The following is a 23557-nucleotide window of genomic DNA, read 5'->3' on the forward strand; positions in this document are numbered from 1 at the left end:
CTTTTGGCCATATTTGTAGTTTGATAGCAGCAATATGTTTTATCCACCGGCAGAGAACCTTTTTATTCCCAAGTTTAAGATGACTTGTCCTGTCTACAACATGGAGTGTCTTTTAACTCTAGCGTCCTATGCGTGTCAGATACGTATTAAGATGTGCTAGCATCTTGTGCTAACGCTAGCACAAGCTGAATGAAGTAAACAAAGCCTCGACATAATGAAGGAGTTAGCTCAATGAATGCATTTGAATTATGTGTAAAAAAAAAAATAAAGCCAAATAATTATATCCAAAACATGCAGTACAGTTATGTCTTCAGAGGGAGCTACAAGCTAGCACACAGCGCTAACAGAAGCGGACTTTCCCCACTCACGTGGGTATAGCTGCTGAGAAAAATAAGATTTAGCCAGGCACTGGGGTGATGTAAGGAATCCCAGAAAACAAAACTTTTTGACTTACCAACTAGACTGCGGCAAAACTGAACTTAGACTACAAAATCACTGCGAGGAGGGAAACAAAATGGCGGATTGACGCGACTGATTAGCCGGAAGTCATGACCTTGTTCTTCTTTTTGTTTTTAATGGCGGTTGGCAAGCAACTTAATGGTGCATGACCTTGTTTAGCAGTTCCACAGTAAACGTAGTGGTGACGTCATAGACAAGAAAATGAGGAAAATGAGCAGAAATGAATGAATGAACTTTAGAAAACTGCCTTTTAATTTACTGGATTTTATTTTGTCTATAATTGCTTGGTGATTGGACAAAGAGCCAAAAACGACGGATTTTTAAGTTTGCAAGCTATACTGTTTCACGGCACTGTTTATACTAAACGATCTACTGCATTTTGATGAAAGTTTGCATGTTGGCTTATGAAAACGAGCAGTGAACAGTGATGAAGAAAGCCATCTTTCCTCCAGACACTGACAAATCTCTGATGCATTTGTCTGCGAGCCTTCCGGGGAAGGTGAAGTGAAATTTCTCCCAATCTCGTAGCTTTCCTTCTTAGGGGAAAGAAAGGGGGAAAAGATCTTATCCCGGTTTGTTTCGCAAGCAACGCCATATCTTCCAGATGAATCAGCAGCAACAGGTCGGGGCAGGCCTGGCCAGACAGTGATGAATGAAAGTAAAAAAAAAAAAAAAAAAAAACACACACACATAAAACGGAAACACTGCAACGTGTGAGCAAGTGAATCTCCTGGGAGAGTTTAAATAACACGCAGCCACGGTCCGGGTTACGCACTCAAGAAGCTCCTGCCTTCAAGTTTGTTGTTGGGTTTTTTTGGGTTTTTTTTTTTTTTCTACGCTGAGCTTCAACCCGCAGCCAGGCAGACGTGATGTTGGATACGTTCGGGACGCACAGCACCACGGTGGCCGTGCCGAGTGCGGAGCTCCAGCTCAAAGTGTCGGACAGGAAGGTCAGCCCGAAGCCGGCGGTGATGGGGATGGACAGCGGGAAGAAACTCCTGGAGATAACGGGACCTGCTCTGTCCAAAAGGAGATTCCTGGTGGGATTAGACCTGCTCTGCCTCCTTCTCGGTAAATAAGCGATCACTCCAAACATGCATTCAGAAAGGCTTATACAGCTAAGTGCATTTTTAAGCAGCTGCAGCAGCGCTTAAGATCATGGTTGAGAAAGTTTTTGGTACCTTTCTTTAGTGTATCGTGTTATTTTATGGAAATATAGCGACACAATTTGAATCTCTTATAAGTTATTTGGTTGTGTGGACGCAATCATAATCAAATGTTTGTGTCGCTGTTTGTGAAAAAAACAAAAAAAAATGTTTATTAAAAAATGAATTCAAATTTAAATTTAAAAAAATGTTTCAGTACGTTGAAACATTTTCAAATGACTGAATCCCCTGTGACCTTGTGGTTTCTCTTTTCCAATTTTAACAGTTGTAATATTCATTTACTATATTCGTTATTGCATTTTTTTTTTTTTACATCACTTGGGCATAAAAATAAAACCTCACATGCTGCTTGGCTTTACCTGTTACTGTTAGTGTTGAAACGATTCTTTCATGTGTTTATACTTCCCTCTTTTTTGTAACTTCACTCTTGTTATCTTCTGCTCTGCTTAGTTTCTAAATCCTTCCTATTTTTTTTTTTTTTAGATAAGAGAAGACACCCAGCAGCTGAAACTGGGATAATCAGAATATTAGAACTAAAATGACTCCAAGTTTGGTTTGCAAGTTAGTTTAAAATATGTCCAAGTTTTAAAAAGTTCCGGTTTCAAAAACACAAAAAAATATATTCCATCACACATCGTTCCTTTGCCCTCGGGGCTCTGTAACGAGAGGAGCAGAGTGTTTTGTTCGGCTGTGTGACGCACAGAGTAAAACAGGATTGTCTCTCCAACTCTTGTTGCTGAAAACTGCTAACTGAAGGAAGGCCAAGCAACACTTTTAGCTGACTGGAAATATTTCCAGTACTAAAAAACCTGGACAGAGCTGATATGGAAACTCTTAGGGCTATAGAGACGATATAACATTCAATATCGATTTTAGCTATATTTTGTCTAAACCACAATTTTCATTTTAAAACCCCCTTTTGTTTGTTTTCTAAGAGTTGTCATGAATGAGGATGGAATACTCTGGTTCAGATTTGACTCGTCCATTCATTCTGGTATTTATGATCGGTCATCCTGCCGTTAAAATACACTGAAAATACTAATTTCTTCTGTTTTAATTAACAGGAAAAAAAAGGTTTTCATGAATTTCAAGCTTTGCTCAAATCATTAAAAGACTGAAATAGGTTTTCAGTTTATCGTGCACATAAAGGAGCAGATACAACCTGTTTGTTGTTAGTGCCAGCCGTTAGCTAGAGGTGCTAATGTCGCAGTTCTAACAAGATGTTTGTATTTTGTTTGTAAACCAATCTTTCTCTTTTTTGCTATGTACACTAAAACAATGTCATAGATAACCCATCTAAATGTAATGACTACTTTAACAAAATAGGTCAGAAATACAAAACTTGTTCCTTTTGTCCTTCAAAATAAGTCTCAAGCAACATATCTCACACTTATTTCAACTGAAGGAGTCACATGCTCACACTAACTAAATATTGCTTTACTTTGACTTTACTTTGACTAAAAGGTGTCACAAGATCTTGTTACACACCCATTTATTGATCACTGTTATTAACACTGTACAAGCGGAGTGTAAAGCAGCTGACTGATGGCTAGCTACCTAAGCAGCTAGCCTCACTAGTTACTTACCAAGTTCAAGATAACAAGCAGATATTAGCTGAACCAGGTAACATCAGCTTGCTAGACATATACTATTCTGTAACGCAAAATGACAAAATGTATAGAAGGGTTGTCCCGATTTGTTATTGATATTGGAAAATGATCCGATATCGGTATCAGATTATATCGGCCTGCCTTTCCATTCAGCCGCTCTTTTATCCCTCACCCAGATTTTTGTGAGTCAGTCGGTCACATACCAGTTGTTGTTGACTGTTCTCTGTTTGAGTAATATAACTTGATCAACAACATTCCACGCTACAAAATAAGTAAGAACATTTTGTATGATTTGTGCTGATATTGTATCGGATTAATACCAGTATCGGCCAAAGCTCAAAGCTGCAATATCGGTATCGTATCGGAAGTGAAAAAGTTGTATCGGGACACCCCCAATGCGTATTATTATGCCCAAAAGCATACAGTACATAAAAACAAAAGCAGTCATGTTTTAAGTGAACATTGTGATTCTTTGAGAACGTTATTCCAGCTGGGGTCTATTTAAAGGGCATTTAGTTTAAATTGATTGAGAGAATGTCCTCCCTTCATCTACATGTGAACCCTTCCCTCTTCATGTGGCGTATTGAGCGCGCTGTACCAGCTGGTCTGTGCATTGCCTGGGGATTTCTGCTCTTTCCATGACAACATCCCAGTTCTCAGGGCTCGGGGAAAGTCTGGGGAGGATTTGGTTTAAAGAAATATGCTTACCATTCATGGGTACTGCATGTTTGTGTGCATCGCCTATTGCTGACCGACACGCTAGCAATAAACAAGGGCCGATTATTGGTCAAATGGAAAAGCTGTATGGAGAAGTGATTCATTTTAACAACAGTTTGGGTAAGTCGAGAAGAGAGGGAGCACCGTGAGAAGTCCCTGTATCTCCTTTAGATCTCCACTCCCTGCTTTGTTCGGTGTGCGCAGGCATGCACAACAGACAACGGAGGAAGAGGCAGAGAGGGGTCGGACGACCAGAGACAAGCAGAGACAGTGTGAAGCTGGCTCTGGCTCTGCTCTGCTGCTCCATTTACTCTTTGTTTTGCTGGGCAGAGTTGAACTGGAGTCATAAACATCCCCTCCACCCCCCTCACCCTCCTCTTCCTCCTCAACAACAGAAACCTTCTCACACGCATGCGCAGTGGGAGCTGGGTCTTTGTTGGGGCTCTGCTTTACTGTGCTGCTTTCTTTCCAGTCTCAGTGGATTCAGATTGTATTCATTCGGGGAACAGAAGATCTCTGCTGCTCTTCCTTTGAGTCTTTTACATCCCAGTGGAGCGGTTTGGTGACCTCCATATTCTTGATTGTTGTTTTCCTGTAAAAATAATCCACATTTGACCTTTTGTCCTCTCCCAAATCCCCTATACTACAGAGCATTCGCCATTGGCTTGGACCATATGCGTCAAACTCGAGGCCCGTGGGCCAAATCCGGCCCGCCGTAGCTCTTTATGCGACCCTAGATTCTAGACTGAACACTAGGTGTGCTTAAATATTATGTTATCAATCAAATTAATGCAGTTTTTATCTGTTTACTGCCAAATTATATTAATCTGTCCCTCCATTTTCTTGAAAATTATTGTGGAAATTCACGCAAAATTAACAAAACCCTGCACTTTTTTTGCTCTAATAATTGTGAGTTTATTGCAGATTTTTCTTTAAAATTGTCCAAAACTTTCTCACTTGTACAAAACATCTGCCTCGGTCTTAATTGATGTCAGATTATGGTTCGTGAAGTTACATTTACCGTCATAAATAAGCGCAAATATCGCAAATGTTTCGAAATTAGAATCACAAAATACTGAAAAGATGTTGAAAAATATAAATGTTAAGAATTCATTGATATTTTAACAGTTTGTGAACGGGTTATATCAATACTTTCTGTCACAACCGGCCGTTTAAGAGCCTTCGTGATTTTGATTTGGCCCAAAAGAAAACTCTGGCTTAAACTTTTAACATGCTTAGCATTATTTTGTGTCAGGGCTACTCTGATTTATCGGCCAGCCATTGTATCACTCCACCAATGCTGACTCGGTTACTTTCTTACTATATCTAGCGACATTTCAGACAAAAAAAAATTGTTATGGCCAAAATCAGAATCGGCAGGTCAAGGCTTTTTAAAGATCGGTAATTGGCGATGGGCCAGAAAACTGCAATTGCTGCCTGCAATCCTACTCTGTATTAAAACATAATGAGAAATATCTACCAACAGATCAGTGTAGTATTTTTTTTTAAATTGAAATTTTTAGCATAAGTTATCCCAGTCTACAGAAAATTGAATTAGTTAAGCTAACATTGCAAGCTAACCACTGCAAACAACCAAGAGCCTTAAATAACTGTTGCATGTAATCGTGATAGTGGTTTCAAGGTTTATCAAAACATTTGCACGAAACACTTTGGATTTTTGAACCTGAAGTGGCTTAAGGACACACAGAAATGTCTTTTCAAAATAAGAGTGGCTGTCCAGTGGTTTACTGCAGGTGAGTCACAAACAAAGCCGTTCCTCCAAGACCTTTAAACCGCGCTGGAAAAAAGTAATTGCAGAAGCTTGTCGAAGAGATTCAAAACCTTCGCAGTGTTTTATTTGTGAATTTTCGATTGAATTAGCGGGTACTTCATTAGCATTCCAGCATATTTATTGCAAGGTTTTGCACAAATGACCATTGTCGTGAGTTTTCATTAAAAGTGCCAGGTGTGGACATTTGATTGAGAATCAACGAGTGTTCCTTTTTGAGAGAGAAATAAACAACAACAAAAGTAATTCAATTAAAACAGCAACAATGACTGAATGGAGTGAGAGCTAGGAATGTTTTTATTGGAAGCAGAGTAAAGCTGAAGTGTTCTTGCCTGAGGGTCAATTAAAATTCATGCCCGGTCGTAACACTTGCAGCTTTTCAGCATATCAGAGATGTTCGTCGCTGTGACACATGAACTGTGACATTTGTGTGTTTTTGTTTGTTGTTGTTTTTAAACCAGCAGACTCTGTACGGTTATCTGTTGGGCTAACCCAGTGTCCGTCTCTTCTCTGTCCACGCAGCATCGATTCCTTTCCTCGTATGCGAGCTGAAGGTAGTGAAACCCTTCAAGAGGGGCTTCACATGTGGAGACCCCAGCATCACCTACCCTTATCTGTCCAACGAAGTCATTTCAGATAAGCTTCTTATCGCAGGTGGAATCATCATCACAGGCTTTGCAGTGAGTTTTCAAGATCCCCCCCCCCACACACCCACACACCCACGCCCCCACACACACACACCCCTCCTCCCATCACAGCAGCTCATTTTTCAAAACAAACCGTTTCTCGCTTCCTTTTTGAACTTTTTCCAACCTTCAGATTGCGCTCGGGGAGTGCCACCGGGCGCGCTTCCGCAGCGTCAGCTCCAAATCATTCGTGAGGAACCTGTACGTCTCCTGCCTGTACAAGGAGCTGGGCTCCTTCCTGTTCGGCTGCTTCGTCTGCCAGTCGCTCACCAACATGGCCAAGCTCAGCATCGGGCGGCTGCGGCCTCACTTCCTGCACGTGTGCGGCGTCACGTACGCGTCGCTCAACTGCACGCTGGGAACCTACGTGCCAAAAGTGAAATGTGCCAACCCTGACCACCGCTTAGTGGAAGAGGCCAGGTGAGGATCTGATTGATGGTGTGTGTGTCAGAAACTATAAAAATATACAGGTGTGGGTTAATAAATTAAACTGTCATTAAAAAGTTAATTTATTTAATTAATTCATTAAATACAGTCTGTAAATTTTTATTCTTTTCAGTAATTCACCTCACTAAATAAAACAAATAGAGACAGACAGACAGTTTATAAGTCAATTGTTTTTATGTTGGTTATGATGATTTTCACTTACCCAAAACTGAAAATGCAACATTAAAGACAAGAATATTACATCAGACCAATAAAAAATGAATAAAGAAATGTGGGTTTTAATGTAAAGGGTGGTTAATGCCTGCTAAGATGTTGTTATCTTCAAAATTTACTTTAAATCTGACTGGCGAGCCTCATTGGAACTCGTATTATAATTTACTGAATATGACTGTAGATTCGTTCATCGAATGAAAGCCCAACATTCTAGTTTCACAAAAATGTGAAAATCTCACATAAAGACCAACGTTTGTTATTTACAGCCTTCAGAGAGTGAACCACAAATTAGTGGAAAGTTGAGTGGATGGAAAAACTGTGATCAAAAAAGGTGTGCAAGTAAAAGGATGTTCATTAATGCAGTAATTATTGCCCATATATTTCTCTAGGCGACAATATATCTATATAACTGTCCATTCTTGTATTGAAGTACTGAAACAAATTCAATTTTGCATGATGTTCTAATTTATTGAGGTTCACCTGTAAAAGCGGATGACGTATTTATGAATTTTCTGTGTGATGTCGATCAGTTACCTATAAATCTAAATGCTTTTTTCTGTTTTTGCAGGAAGTCCTTCTTCTCTGGCCACGCTTCTTTTGCCTTGTACTCCATGCTGTATTTAGCGGTGAGTTTCTACGTTTTCTATGAATATCTTTTCTTTTTTTTTCATAAAAATGGAAATACGTCAGCTAAAGAAATGATCATTTAAAGTTTGTCTATGTCTTACTGAAAGTGTAACTTTATAGAAACCGTTTTTCAAAATGTACCACATTAGTTAGTGTGTGTTTAATTCTTTGATAGTCGAGCACCAATGAGTTCACAATGAACTTAAATGTTATGTTATTGTGCAGGTTCACCAATCAGACATCAGGGTCTTTTTTTAAAGACGTTTTAAATAATTTTCTTCAGAAGTAAATATAGCCAAATGAATTGATCAGTGGAGATTTAAAACTATGATAAATTCAAGTTTTGTTTGATGATTTTCACATTAAATGAATTAGAAATACTGTTAATAAATAAATAATAACTACTGTTGTTAAATTACTGAGCCCCTTAAACAATTTTAGATAGACTTCTGTATTTGCTTTGTATCAAATGTCGAATTTCACTTATATTATCAAGAATTTATTTCATGTTTTTTCTTTTTTTACTCCTCCGTTCTTTCGCACCACGAAGCGCTCTCGTTGACTAGCCAAACTCGTAATATTTATATTTCTCCTGTTACAGTCGTCGTGTTCATATATTGGAAAAGAAAATAAAACATTTCTGCGGCATTTATTTATCGTCAGTGCAGTTAGCGACATAAAGTGAAAGAATGAGCGAGGACGGGGAGCGAAGGATACGAGGCGGACAAAGGCCGCTTTGTTTCACTGTGGGAGGAGAGTCACCGTGGCTCCCACAGCTCTGCTGCATTGTGTGTGAAATGTGTGTGGATGTGGATGTGGGAGCTTGTGTGTGAACCCCGGTGCCCTCATCACAAGTTGGTAGAATGAGTTCAATTAGCTGATTTTAATACTCCAAATCAAGCTTACAGTAATTATTTTAAAAATAATTCAATAAGACTAAACTAAACAACCCCCTCAAAACTTTAGACCTTGAATTCAGATTAAGGTTAAAACTTGTAGTTGTAATAATTAGTGAAGCAATCAGACTCCGTTTGGAGAGTCGATACTGTCTCAAACATAATCAGACCAAAAATTTGAAACATCTTTACAAACTCACATAATAAGAGCAATTTTGTTATAATATTATAATAAAATACTTTAAGCGTTATTTATAGAGCACATTTCAGCAACAAGGTAGTTCAAAGTGCTTTACGTCATAAGAACATCATACGGTTAGCAGTTACGAAAGAAGCAACAAACATATTTTGTTAAATGCCATCATCAAAATCATCCAGGAAATACACATCAAATATATTGATCAATGTCCCAGTTATTATGAGTAAAGGCAGCTCTAAACAGGAGGGCTTTTAGCATTGATTTAAATGAATTCAGTGTTTCGACATCTTTACGGTTTTCTTGAAGTTTGTTCCAGATTTCTAATGCATATGACAAAAAAAAACCAACAACAACAAATTGTTCTCGAGCAGCTGAACGTTATGGGTTTGCAAATAAGTCTTACAAAAATGAAGTGGGGGTTTTAATTAAAGGCCGACCTTTATTATCAATGAAGAAGAAAGAAAGCTAACGGGTTTGAAAGTCCAAAACAAAAGATTTCCTGACTTTCATCCTGGGAAAAGAGCTCTGTCGATCTTTGGTGCTGTCCATCTACTTCAACCAACAGATGTCTCTCTATTTTTTCTTTTTTTTTATTACAGTCAGCTTTAAACCACTTTTTAGTTCTTTCCTGATTTACTCATTGCTGAATGATCTCCAGAGCATTAAACATGTTGTTGTTTGTAGTTCTACCTGCAGGCGAGGCTGACGTGGCGCGGCGCTCGGCTGCTCAGGCCGCTGCTGCAGTTCTTCCTGGTTCTCCTGGCAGTCTACACGGGTCTGACCCGCATCTCGGACTACAGGCACCACCCGTCGGACGTGCTGACAGGATACGTGCAGGGGGCTCTCACTGCGTACTGGGTGGTCAGTATTCCTCACCGTCCCTGTTTGGTTCATCGGAGCGTGTCCACATGTCAGAGTCCGCTCGTGTCTCAAGTCGTGTTTGTGTTTGTCTGTTTCCCTTCCCCACCTCCCCGCACCGCCAGGCTTTCTACATCTCGCCGATGTTCAAAGGCTGTACGTCGGACCCGTCCTCGGCCGAGAAGCCGGACGGCCCCCCGTCTCCTCAGCAGACTGTCTGCTGAAAACCCCACAAGCCAGAGGAGCGCCTGGCAATTTCCTCTGAAATCAAAAGACATACCTCGGCGTTTTGACAGGGGGAGCAGGCAAAGACTTTCGGAGACAATTTCTGCAGCTCATAAAAGAGAGAGAGAGAGAGAGAAAAGACATTGAAGTGATTGAGAGGAAGAAACAGAAGGAGACTGAAAACTGCGTCTGTTATGTAAACAGACTGAGCCCGCGACCTTTTGCCCTTGTGACTGGTAACCTATGAGGTGAGACTGAAAACAGGAGCCACCATAACTATGCACCACTTGTACATGTATAAATATTTTGAAGGCACAAAGGATAACGTCAAGGCACATTTTATTTCAGTGTTAGTGTTATTACCACTTTGCAATGAGTAGAACGTAATATATATTTTTATAAACACAGATTGTATTATTTAACAGTTTTTACATAATTTCATACGCTGCTGAATGTAAGTACTCATTTTTTCTTCATGCGTTTGGCCAGATGTCGTAGGATTTGTTGTGTCATAAGAAAACGACTAATAGACTTCCTAACAGAATATAACATACAGGAAAAACACTGAAATCATCAGCAGAGGTCATTTGTGATGTACACGTGTCAGTGTTGCTAGAAGTAAAATGTTTTATAAATATTTTGTGTTTTGATTGTGATTATTTTCCTCTTACTGCAAAAAAAAAAAGTATTTTTGGTCTATGTTTTAGTGTAAATATCTAAATAACCTTTAAATAGGACAAAACTAACTTACAAGTAATTTTCTACAAGACATAGGAGCTTATTTTAAATAAATAATTCCTCAATATTGATGAAAAAGTATTATTTCCACTGGCAGATACTGTCACTATTGTCATAGTAAAAATATCTTGATATAAGTGAAATAATATGCCACTGGAAATAATGCATTTTTTGTGTGAAATTAAACTCTACCAAAACGTATTGTACTCCAAATATCTCAAGCTCATTCTACTAGAAAATTCACAAAAAAAGTGTTTGCATTTTCAGTTTTAGAAAACGTGATAAGCAAGAACATGATTTTGTACAATGAATGCAAAATTACAGGCTGATAATAAACATTAATGTTTATACTTAGGCCTGAATATTCACAGGAAGGTCTGCTTTGCTATCTAAACATTTAGAGTTTCTGATATGTTTTGTAAAAACATAAGGTTTGTAAGTTTTTACAAACCATTTTTGTGTTTTTAAAACATAAAAAACATATGTACTTCATGTACTTCATTTATAAAGGTTTGATGAAGGACATTTATTTTTAGATCTAAAAATTTTTGCACCAGGTTGATTGTGTGTTATTCTTTTGGTAATCGTTTCAGTGTTTGTTTGTTTTTTCCTTATTTTCATAATTTGTTTTCACCAAATTTTCATCTGCACCGGATCATCTTTCTGTTTCCTCTTCGTTCTTTTCTTTTTTAGTTTTACATTTGAATTTTTTTTTTTTTTTTTTTTTTACATCTTTTCTTGTCTGATGATCTACGTAAAAGTCGAAAATGAAAATACAATGAAACAATTTTTATTTATTTAGAAAACTGAAGACTTAAAAATGAAAATGGTTGGTAAAAGTTTATATATATAAACTTTTACCAACCATTTTCATTTTTAAGTCTTCAGTTTTCTAAATAAATAAAAATTGTTTCATTGTATTTGAACTGGTTTGGACACACAGTTGTGTCTGCACTTTTGGTCTGCACTGTATATATATACATATATATATACAGTATATATATATATATATAGAGAGAGAGATTACATTAAACTTAAAATGAGTCTATTAACTAAACCCTCCTCAATAATACAACACTTTGCAAAAGATTAATGTGAAACCACACCACAGAAGTAAATTAATAGTAAAAAAATCTGTATTTGATCAAGAGAAGTAATACAATCTTTATTCCTGTCATTAAAATCATACACAGTCATTTTTAAATTAAGTTTTGTAGTTAATCTTTCTTCTCAGCAGAACTATCTGAACTCATCGTTTCATCGAGTTCTTCTCTGCTGCCTAAAATGAATCTCACCAACTCCATCACTGGAGTTTCAGGAACAAGGTGTCTCTGATTTCATCGCCTCTTACTTCAAAATATGGCTACATTGTCACATGTACCAGTTTCTTTATACTTATATTGCCTGTGAAAATGCCGTTTTTCCATGTTTTCAAATTTTCTCAGAAATGTAATGATCATGTACAACGATCGAACTTGTAAAGTTATCCTTTTGATAAAAGTTCCAGTTAAAGTGATTTGTCACTGAATGCGTTCTGCACTGCTGCTCTATAATCATTTCAAATTGATAATTTTATCTTCATTAAAAAGATCCACACCAGTCATTCGTTGGATGTTTTCAGCAACAATTTTCTTTTTTTATCTCTTGGTTTCTGTACAGTTTGGTGCAAAAGCCATTAAGTTATCCCTCAGTTCTTAAGTAAAAAATGGCTTTAATCAATATTTCTTTCTATTTCTTCAGGTCTTTTAAAAATTTTCTTTTTCACGGAGTAACAGCCCCAATATCTGTCAACATCTAAAAGGATATTTGTTTGACCTCTTTGCACCCAAAAAGCTTTCAAAATTCATGGGCGAAACTGGTTTTGTGTCTACTTAAGAAGTAGCAAAGAACCAGTGATGAAACGTTTTCACTTTGCTACTAGAGTCACAGGAACTCAGATGTTCCCATTCCTTTATTTTCTAAAAAAAAAAACAACAAACAAAAAAAAACAGGTTAAACAGTTTAACACAAACAAAACTGAGATCTTGGCAACAAGTAATCAATCAACTAGAAGACAATGCATCTCCTTTTTTCTGAACATAGAAACTTTTTATCTGCATTTTCCTAACTTTTCAAAGAAAACATTTTATTACGTGCTGCTGTGGTCAGGTACTAGCACCGCACAGGAAATGAGTGAACTCCAAAGAAAATATTTAAAAGACTTGTAGAAAGCCGGAAGAGGTGACTTTTTTTAGAGTCTAAGAGTAGAAATACAGGATGACCTAAGACTTTTGCACTGTTTTGCAGCCGTTTCATGTTTTGTACAGAGATGTTGCAATATGTCAGAGTCGTTGTCCTAAATGCCACACAGCAGAGACCGTCAGCCATGAGACCCCTTCACCATTTCATACTTTCCTGGTTTTACGTTTCGGTTGATCGGATATTTTGGGTCCGTAAAAGAGCAGTGTGCCATTGAACGCTTCATATCGACCATCAGTTTGTATCTGCCTTGGTGACCTTTGCCCTCAGTTTGGTCATTAATATCTTACAGTCATAATTATTTTTGATTTGATAAGGAGTCATAATGTCTTAATTCATGGGTCAACTAGTCCGAATGAGAACCAGACACACAATGAATGAAATTAGGGTATAATATAAAGAATAATATCAAATCTTTAAAAAAAAAATTATATACAATAAATTAAATAGGTAAGACTTGTCCAATTTAATCATTATTCATCTCTTATTGATCAAAAATACTTATTCAAACTGAAATTTTAAAGTGAGGTTTTGTTAAAAAATGCTCTAAAGGGTTAATGTCTTACCTGTGTCAGATTACTATCATTTAGTATAAATCCAGATTATCTGATCACAAAGATTAAGCTAACAGCTCGTCAGAGAAAGGCCGAGACCAAAGACGTCTGTCGTCTCAGAACACATTAAGAACATGACAGAGATATATGCAAACACCGCTTTATAATCATTTAGGCCATTTGCATTCAGTAGATATATTCAGAGAAATGGCTGATTGTTACACAGGAAACTGTGCAACAATCAGCGTAGAAGAAGCAGTACACCACTAATAATCCGCCTGTGTGAAATATTTCTGAGTGAAATATCTTGTTTCTTGCCTGATAAAGAGGAGTGATAAGCAAAAATACAGTTTATTTATCATTGCCATGTTGTTCTATCAGATAGTAACTCTGACCAGAAGTGCTTTCACATCTGATAACCTGGTAGACTGGGCTGGACTGGGGACTAAAATTGCAACATTTGTTACATTTTCAGCTTGTGCAGGTGGCTTTAACACTACAGTGTCTCAAACAAACCAAAAACTTTTGAAAATCTTGTTCACCTCCTCACCTGTGGTGGCGCTGCGCTAAGAACTACTGAAGGAAACGAGACGAAAGTCTCTGAACAAGACGACAAGCACAACTTCCTTCTTCTCAAAATGTACACAAAAGTGAAGTTTTAGTGAAGAGTATTTCTCTTTTGTCTTTGGTAGGAGACCACAAGTCTTTTCTTTCGCTAGCGCTAAACTAATGCGTTTGTTTATGTTGTGTTTACCCAGAATGCACAGTCCACTTCCCGCCTTTGAAGCGGTCTCCGGTCCGTTTACGTCCACTTGTGCATTCAAACTGCACCAGAGTTCACATTTATCAAAAACGAGACCTAAGTTGTAGGTGTATCAGAGTTCGATTGCACATTCACGCCTCTCCAAACAAACCGGGCTTTCTAGGCAAACAAACTAGAGTTTGATGAAAATGGACTAAAAGGACTGGTGTGAATGCACTCCTAAAATCTGTTTCACATAGAAATCCCAAATTGCCACCCCCTACCTCAATTTCCCAGGTATATACTCTTTTGACTTCTTCATAAATAAACTCTCAATGCAAACACAACAACAGTTTATACATAAACGTCTGTACCGTTTCTGAAATGGGCTGGAGTCCATTTTGGCCTTGGATCCTTTTGGACATAGTGGCGGCATTAGCCCCTGGGTCCAACTGGATTTAAGCTAAATTACTGACTGCAGGTAAGATATCAGCCTCATAACAGAACCCCACTCCAGTCATTATGAACTATCCCTTTAACTACCAAGAGACAAAGTGATATAAAACGGGTAAACAGATGGATAATACATGTTCGGTTTACAGGTAGAAACTGGCAACATGCACAGATGAAATCAAGGCATGAATTGGCAAAGGGGGCAAATCGACCCAGATTCCACAGTAGATGTATAAAGTAGCATTTATTTATCCACTCTAAAATGTACATAACTATATTTTCTAATTCGTCATGTGCTATCCAGGGTTTCTGAAAAGAACATCGGCATCATTTTTTAAAATGATCCTCCATTAATATTTCGATCATTTCTTTGAATGCCTCCATCTCTCTTTGTGCACACAAACAGAAAAACAGAAACATTTATTTCACATGTTTACTTGAACTTCAATAGCAATACAAGACAATCAGAACACTTGAGGTCGATATGTACAAGGATCTCAGGAGGGGTTTGCAGAAAATCTCTCAGGTTTTACACAATCTCCAGCTCTGCGGTCAGCGAGTTCCTCCAGGGGGCAGTTCGCGGCAGCTCTGGGGGGAACAAAAGTTTTTTGGTCTTGATGTGAAATGGGTCGAGTCAAAATCAGGAGGAGGAGAGAGACGGACAGCTCCTCCAGTCGGTATTGATAAAATGCTTCAATGTGATACATTAAATATACAATAATGTATTATATACACATACTTTCTCTGTCATACGCACATATACCCATCCTTACAGACACACATGCTCATCAAGCTATGCACACTCACTCAGCGCGTCCTCCTACAGTATGTAGCCTTGCAAAGCCACTATAAAGTCATGCACGAGTTCTTTGAAAGGATTTCTTTTTTTTGTTTTGTTTTGGCAACACACAAGTGCTTCTTTGACACACTGTTTGCTACAGGGAGGGGCAACACCCAGCCGATGAAGCAAAACCTAGGCGACGAGGACGGATTAAGGAAAGCACCAATGATATGGGAAGACACAAGGGCGTTTCGGGAAAGACAGAAGAGGGGAGCAGCAGGAGGAGAAGCAGCTATAAATGGATCACAGTCGTACAAAAGTAACAAAACATGGGGAAGGGGGAGAATCTCGTGGTGATTGGGGCGTAGAAGCAGGGAGGAGCCATCATGTAAAATGCCAGAATTGTTAAAGAAGTCCAACATTGTTATTTTTCTAAAGCATAATCTTAGATTCCATCTTTTTGGTCTTCACTTTGTTGAAATTGTCAACATCCTCCTCCTCCTCCCTGGTATCTATACCCCAATCACCACCGCCCTAGTCACAGGCTCGTCACCCGCTGCATCTGTCCGTCGTCTCCCTCAGAAGTGGGCTCTGCCGCGTACCCTGTCTCTCCGTTTGAAGCCAGTGGCGGGGGCTGGTAGAAGGTCTGCAAGTGATTGGGCCGTGGGCCTAACGGCGGGCGCCCCAGGCTGTAGGGCAGCTCTAGAGTGGGCCGCTGGGGCTGATGCCCACTGGTCGGGCTGACTTCTTCTGGGCCTTCGGGGCTGCTGTCTGGGTACATGTGAGTCGGTGGAGAGGTGCGGGTGTAAAAGCGGGGAGGGGAGCCGCTGCGGCTGTACACCTGCGGAGAGTGGCGGGAGTAGAGTTTACCCGGCGGCGAGTTGTCTTCTCGTGGCACGAAGATGTTTGTCGGCGGAGAGTTTCGGGAGAAGATGTTCAGTGGCGGAGAGCGGCGGTCTCCGGGGTATAGAGGGGACGGGTTCGAATCCCGTGTGTAGATGGGCGAGGAGTCTGGGTCCAAGTCGAGATCGGGCGTTAAAGGTAGGGTGAAGCTGTCTGAATCCTGTCGCTCGCCATGATACCGCAGAGACCCTCTGTCTTTCCCTCTGATCCTCCCGTCTAGGCCTCCATCTTTGTTTTCGAATGAGAAAGACTCCTCCCTGTCCAAATCTATCCCGCCTCTCCAAACATCCAGCGCTCTGTCCTTCTGTTTCTCGCTCTCTCGTTCGATCCCTGCCCTCCACCCATCTCTGTCCTTCAGGAAAAAGGATTCGTCCGACTCTCTTTCTACCTCACTTCTCCAACCATCCATACCAAAGTCTTTCTTCTGAGTGATAAAAGTCTCCCCCTGCTCCATCTCCCCTGCTCGCCACAGCTCGAGTCGTCCGTCTCTCTTCTCGAGCATTTTAGATTCCTCCCTGCCTCTCTCGATGCCGGCCCTCCACTCATCCATCGTGCCATCTCGCTTATGAGAGGTAAAAGACTCGTCTCGTCCCCTCTCGGTTCCTCCTCTCCAGTCGTCAGACATTCCGTCTCTGTTCAGCAGAAATGTCTCCTCCTTTTCCCTGTCCTGGCCACCTCTCCATGCCTCTACAACCGCTTCTCTCTGCTTCATAAGCAGTGGCTCTTCCAGAGCCTTGTACAGCGACTCTGACTCCTGTGGTGGTGGGGGAGGAGGTGGAGGGAGAGGTCTGTCTCGGTAGCGATCCCTGTCTCGCTCTGCCCCTCCAGTAGACTCCGCCGTGCTGCGGTGGCGGGACAAGGTACCCGGGGTGCGGCTTAGGGTAGAATAAGGCCGAGCTTGGACATCTGGTGGTCGAGCCGGCTGCCTTTCCTGGTGTCCACGCCTGCCCAGAGTACCTTGCAGCTGTGAGCGGTCTCCGTCTTTGAGTAACTCCTGGGTGTCGGAATCTCCAGAAATGCGTCCGTGTGACCAGTCGTCTTGTAAGCGAGGCGTGGTGCCATGCTCTTGACCCCGTGTGGCAGCGTTTGCCTCGGCGTCCTGTGTGGGCGGCCTTGCATGCGCCCAGCCCTCTTGCGCGTTCTGCCGGGAGCTCGGCTGCACCGTGGCAGACCAGCCCTCTTGCGAGGGCTGTGGGTGGCGGGTTAATGTAGCGGTGTGAGTAAGAGCTGGCCTCTCGTGGTGATGCGGCCTCGCCAGGCTCCCATAGCGCTCGGGCGGAACGGGCATGGGAACGGAGGGGCGCAGGTTGCTCTGCACCAGCTCCGAGATGATCATCTTCTCCAGAGCCGCCGCGTCGGACAGATTACGACGCATTCCAGCTCCGCTGTTGAGATCTGTCGAGCTGTGCGGCGTGAGGAGCCCCGGCGAGACGTCATCACCTCCAAGCCCAACACCCCCCTCCCTGAGGAGGTCGGCGCTGCCCACTACTCCCGCTCTGGACCCGGGCGTTGTACCCAGACCATGAAGGGTGAAGGTGTTGGGGGTGTAGCCTCCATTGAGACAAACACTATCCAAGGCGCAGGATTCCTGGCTCTGTGACACTCCGCCCTCTGGGAGGAGAAATAAAGATATTAAAGTAAAAAAAAAAAAAAAGACAGAGAAGACTGAAACAAAGACGGAAAGGCACATAATGAATGAACGAATGAATGAATGGATACAGATTGGCGTTCATATGTCGCTGAAGGTGGAGCGTCACTAGGAGGACTTAGGAGATAAACAAGCTGTTCCTTAATGAAATGTCTGCTCATGTTGCCACATGGAGAGGTGTAAGTTATGCCTTTACAGCACCTTGCAAAAGTATTTCCACCCCTTCAACATTTTCCCACATTGTCAAATTACAACCTTCAATGGATTTTGTTGGGATTCTAAGTGAATAACCATCACAATTTTTTTAAATGTGTTTTCATCTGTCCTGAATTAATACTTTGCGAAGGCCCATGTTGCTGCTTTTTGGGCTATGACTCTACCATCTATGTAGATGTCTCTCCCTTTTCTTGCTAAGTAGCTCAAGCTGAGTTGGACTTTTAAATCTTGTCATAGATTTTCAGTCAGATTCAGGTCTGGACCTTGATTGGAACAATGATACACATGAATATGTTTTGTTTTAAGCTATTCCATTGAAGACTATCGCTGTATGTTGAGCGTCTTTTTCAGCTTCCCAAAACTTTACTTCCAGTATTACCTTGTATTTCGCTCCAACTTCCTATCAACCCTGACCAGCTCTCCTGACCCATTGTTTCTTTTAAGGGCAAAAAGGTCAATTTTGGACAAACTTCTTCTACATGTTTGCTGTTTAGTTGGGCGGCCATATCTTCCATTTTCGCAGGACAGACTGAGCGTGACAAAATGTTGAGATGAAAAAGAAGCACGAATAATTTTGCAAGAAGACTACATGGTTTGTGCAAATTTACTTTCTGCAGCTGTTGTGCTGAATGAATTGAAAAAAGAAATGGTGCTCAATGACTTAAAGGAGCACAAAAGGAAAAGAGGTCATACTCTGTTTGTTTCTGAAGGTTCCTACTGGTCCACGTAAAGACACACAGAGACAGAGAAGGAAAGCGTGAAAAACATTTATAAACAACAAAAAACATTAAAAGAAAAAAAAAGAAATTGGCAAAAAAAAAGTCATCTTTCTCAGACTGAAATAAACTAAAAGCTTCATAAGTTTCAGGGACAGAATAAGACAGTAAACATGATGAACAAAAACAAGCACACAAATATTTATCGATGTACATGATTAAAAATTATGTTACATTACACATAAAATGATCTATAGCCACTCTTTCAGGTTTACTTGGAGTTTATGAGCTTTTAATAACCTCTAACTTTCATATTGAATATTGTTGTCTAATCTTGGTATTTGTTGACGTAAAGTTATATTTTATATACTTTGATTACAGCTGCATTGGCTCAGCACAGGTGATAAACAGGTCTGTCTGTTGCCTTTTTTCCTCTTTTTTCGGCCATTTTTTTGGGCGCGGTGGCCCGATGGGACCGGTAGTAGCGTGAACTCGCCAATGAATGTCAACATTGGGGTTGTGGTTGACACACCAGTGCACCAGCTTTGCTTTTTAGGATTTGTAATATCAGCTGTGTGTCCAACATCCAGGCAGCTCTAATGGAAATTTGCAAGTATCTCCCAGGCCAATTATAGTTACAGCCTGATTTTTACACATGCAATCTAAAAAAATGTGACCACAAAAGAAGTGCAAATAGTTTTTCACAGCATTATTATTTAGATTTAGCAGCTGATGTATCCCTAATTTCACAAAATGATACTGAAACCTGTTCTTTAAATTACAATGTCGAATCTTTACACTCCTACATAATATCAGTTTATTTTAATATTTTGAAAATACTGAAAAGTGTTTTTTTTTTCTGGAATCTTCCCCAATAGAGACACAATTAACTTTTGTCCCATGAAATATTCACATCTGAAGTTGAGTAATAATTTAAAGTGACTCTGAACATACGCTCAACAATAAAAATATCCTATAAAAAACACTGAGATCCAGAGCACCCACTTGTTTTCTTAGATATACCAGTAAAAATGGAAAGATCACATGTGATTTAATGGGACGTACCAGTGGAAGTGAAGGGCTGATTGTATCCCTGCGCCAGCATCGTGTCATAGGGAGAAGCTCCAGCATGAGTTTGCAGCATTTGGTTCGTCAGAAAATGGTTTCCCAAAGCAGCTGAAGGAGAGAGAGGAAAACACGTCAAAATGTTTTGCTTTTTTTTTTAAATTTTCACAGCAGGCTGAAAGCAGAGCTAATTCCCCAAACCTCACCTCTGTTAAGAGTCGGAGTATTGTTAACATCTGCGGCGATGAAGGAGGACTCGGTCTGCCTGCGAACCGTGTCGTTCCACATCCTCCTGATGCGGCTCTAGAGTGGGAAATGAGCTCGCGGTTAAACAGTGGCTGGGGGTCAAACAGAGCCGCCGGCAGGTAAAACGCACCTGTCTGTTCGCCGTAGCTCTCCGGCTCTGGCTGCTGGTGTAGCGGCTGTTGGAGCGAAGCGCCGCGCCTTTCACCGAGTCCGGAGAGCTGGAGGAGGACGTGGCGCAGCACTGGGAGAGACGCAGGCATCGGCCGTAATCCTTCTGACCCTAAACCACCGTTTACGCAAGACGGAGAGTTTAGTTGCAGAGAAACGGACGTGTGCCATTGCATAACGACTCCTGGATGCTGACCTTTCTGGCGAGCGTGCAGTGGAGGATGGTGATGAGGAGCGCCTGGGCTGTGTTGAGGGAGGTGAAGAGGTAAGCCAGCAGGAGAGACGGACCCGACAGGAACATCAAGCCCGAGGACCAGGTGACGCTCAGCAGGAATAGGAGAGTCAGGGAGCCCACGGCCCAGGCCCTGCAGGCCGAGCAGCAGGGTCACACAAGATACAGGGAGGTTATTTTATTTTACTCTATTTATTATTTTTTACAAATTAAAGACAGTGGTGATGGAGATAGAGAGGGCCTGCAAAAAACTTAAATGTGGAGCAGAACAACAACAGGAGTAGATTATTATTCACGTCTAAATCTGAATATAATCTGTGGGCAGAGTTGAAAATGTACACAGAACCTACCAATTGTATGCGGCTGAGTTTGAGCCAATTTTGCAAATATGAAATAGCAAAAACATCTCAAATCTGGCTAAGGCCTTTGCTAAAAGGCCTGCAGTGGTTCTACAAAGTGTTAATTCAGGGCCAGTGAAAGCAAATATATGACACTTTGTGTGCAAAAACAAAATGCCAAAAACTATCTCATATTTTATACTTTACATCTGTGCACTGCTTTTGTTAGTCTGCCACACAGAGACGCCAGAAAATACGTTACGCTTTGTGGCTGTAAGGTGATAAAACAAAGAATGGATTTTGCAACTCATAAAAAAAAGCTTCAATAAACAACAGCATGCTTTTTTAAATTTATTTGTCACTTAGTCCTTTAAAGAAATCCATTTTTTAAAGAAAATCCCTGAATTTCAGATCTGTTCTGCGTTTTGAACATCATCAGTGGACGCCATCTTAGACACCCCACAGAAACGTTTCACCTTCCTGTTTTGTGTTATGACAAAACACATTGAGGAGGAGATGGCAACCTGATTACCTCATTTTTGACATTCCCCAGCTCCTGTCCACATTAACTGTTTGTTTTTTTATTTTGTCACAGGGACAGAGATAAGTTTTTTTGTCTATCAGCACAAGTAGACATAAACCTCACAACGGGGTTTTGAAACATTTTAATGTCACTTGAATTCTGTTTTCCCTCAGAACCTGAACAAATACGTTACAAACACTATCTTACGTATGACTCAATACCTTTTGGAATAAATCTACCTCTGAAATATTCACAGTAATAAGATTTCCTGTTGCTGTACCGAAAACTTTTCCACACTTTCTTTTTTTATTTCCTCTGTGGATGTTCGGCTCTGCGTGTAATTCACAACGAATCTAAACCTTAAACAAAAATGTTCCTGAGTTTTTCTCCGAACAGTTCTATAAAAGCAAAGCGGGAACCCCACCGTGAGACACACGGCAAGCTCAAGCAAAGGTGACGGACAAAGCTCACACATATTCCCTGTTACGTGCAGAAAGTTGATTCTTTCATATTTCGTCTCTATCCAACATCCAGGTGACGCTGATTTCAAAACCTCAGAGAGACTTTTTGTCAATGTTAACTCGAAAACCTTGAAATTTCCGACTTCACACATCAAAAAAAACAGAAAAAAAAAAAGGTGGCGCTGTAAAAGCTCGACACGCCACGAATTCTTCAAACATTGCACCGATTTAAACTCATTCAGACACCGTGACCTTTATTCAAACAGCACCAGGCAGTCTGACTGACCGGAGGTTGTCGTGGCGACTGGAGTCGGGCTTGAGTGCAGCAGTGCTGTGCATCTTGTGTAGGGTCATCACCAAGACAACCAGGTTCAACTGAGGCAAACGAGCAAAGACAGATATGTTATTTAATGACATAAGAGAGACACAAAACATTTTAACTTTTTTTTTATCCCTCTACAACAGCAACATTTCATTGTAATATTTCAAAGTGCTGTTTATCCATTTTTCAGGTTTTCTGAAGGCTTTCAAAGTTTTCGCTTGGACTTTGGCTACTCTGTCAATCATTTTCAATCCAGTCGTTGTTCTTGACAGTGGCAGCGTATTGCACAGAACAATGTCAAAAAAGTAAACTGGAGAACAGAACTGTCACACGTTAAAAAACTTTTTTTTTTTTTTAAAAAACATCTTCTGCTGACAGAGTGCATCCTGAGTTCCTGCTAACCTGACTCAGACGTCAACCTTTTTGCAACATGCATTTGACATTTGAGCAGCAAGACATTTATTATCTCATGATCTTAATGAGATCATGAGATAATAATGATCTCATTTTTATCTCATGAGATCATCCTGGAGTGCGACATACACACTCCAGGATGGGTACATTCCACAATTTGTACATTCCACAAATCGTGAAACAACGCACGATCATTAGTTTCTCATTCTGAAGCCCCAATTGGCTATTTTATAAGTTATTGGCATCTGGAACTGAGATCATCTGTTATCACAACGTCTGATTTAAGATACTTTCACTTTAGTTATAAGCTGAAAACAATTTGAGTATGAACATTTTGTTAAGTGCCACCAGTCCAGTTTAAAACAATATTTCTGATTGTAGAAATAATGTCTGACGCTTTGGAAACAAGAAATAAAGAAATGAGAGACAACTAAAAAATATTTGCACAATACAATGCAGCAGTACCCACCGTAATGATGACAGCTACAGGTCCGAGGAAACTCCAGATGAAGTAGTTATCTGTGCGCAGCCAGCACCTGTAACAGGACCAACAGCCAGAGAAATAATAAAACTCCTCTTGTTGATGTTAGGCAGCAGGAAAAAGACCAGCACATCAAAATGGATAGATGTTCTCACACAACAGCAATAGATAAAAAAATCAATTTGACTATTTCAGTAAAATATTCTGAGGGGAATAGATAGGAGTTGGGAGGAGCAACCAATAAGATCACACAGCATGTTCTTTAGTTGTCCTTACTTATTTATTCTTTTATTTCTGGCTTGTTTTTTTTTTTCTTTCCCATTTTTACCCAAAATACGTGTGTGTGTCACTAGATTAGTTAAAACAAGGAATATTTTTTTTAAAAAAGGCATATGGGGAGGAAACAATAACTGGAAAATAACTGCA

At 40.4% G+C, this 23557-nt stretch overlaps 2 protein-coding genes across 5 annotated transcripts in view; one reads left to right on the plus strand and one right to left on the minus strand.

Moving 5' to 3' along the window:
* Nucleotides 1–1137: 1137 nt before the first annotated feature.
* Nucleotides 1138–10529, plus strand: LOC116720660 (phospholipid phosphatase 3-like). The gene is made up of 6 exons (XM_032564043.1): nucleotides 1138–1530; nucleotides 6264–6421; nucleotides 6561–6847; nucleotides 7656–7713; nucleotides 9494–9670; nucleotides 9793–10529. Exons 1-6 carry the CDS (start codon nucleotides 1329–1331, stop codon nucleotides 9889–9891), a joined length of 981 nt encoding a protein of 326 aa, XP_032419934.1. The 5' UTR covers nucleotides 1138–1328; the 3' UTR covers nucleotides 9892–10529.
* Nucleotides 10530–14841: 4312 nt separating this feature from the next.
* The window catches only part of LOC116719780 (adhesion G protein-coupled receptor L1), a 48825-nt gene continuing 40109 nt past the window's right edge, over nucleotides 14842–23557 (minus strand). For 2 of the 4 annotated variants that reach the window (XM_032562465.1, XM_032562463.1), the window contains 8 exons: nucleotides 23120–23186; nucleotides 22201–22289; nucleotides 20557–20725; nucleotides 20323–20472; nucleotides 20153–20249; nucleotides 19947–20057; nucleotides 18859–18882; nucleotides 14842–17912 (listed from right to left, as the gene is read on the minus strand). In XM_032562465.1, the coding sequence (XP_032418356.1) occupies nucleotides 15937–17912; nucleotides 18859–18882; nucleotides 19947–20057; nucleotides 20153–20249; nucleotides 20323–20472; nucleotides 20557–20725; nucleotides 22201–22289; nucleotides 23120–23186 (2683 nt within the window). In that variant the 3' untranslated portion in view covers nucleotides 14842–15936. The remainder of the gene's footprint in view (nucleotides 17913–18858; nucleotides 18883–19946; nucleotides 20058–20152; nucleotides 20250–20322; nucleotides 20473–20556; nucleotides 20726–22200; nucleotides 22290–23119; nucleotides 23187–23557) is intronic. The other 2 variants (XM_032562464.1, XM_032562466.1) reach the window with 2 other exon arrangements.

Source organism: Xiphophorus hellerii, chromosome 5 (assembly GCF_003331165.1).
Source record: "Xiphophorus hellerii strain 12219 chromosome 5, Xiphophorus_hellerii-4.1, whole genome shotgun sequence".
Taxonomy (NCBI): domain Eukaryota; kingdom Metazoa; phylum Chordata; class Actinopteri; order Cyprinodontiformes; family Poeciliidae; genus Xiphophorus; species Xiphophorus hellerii.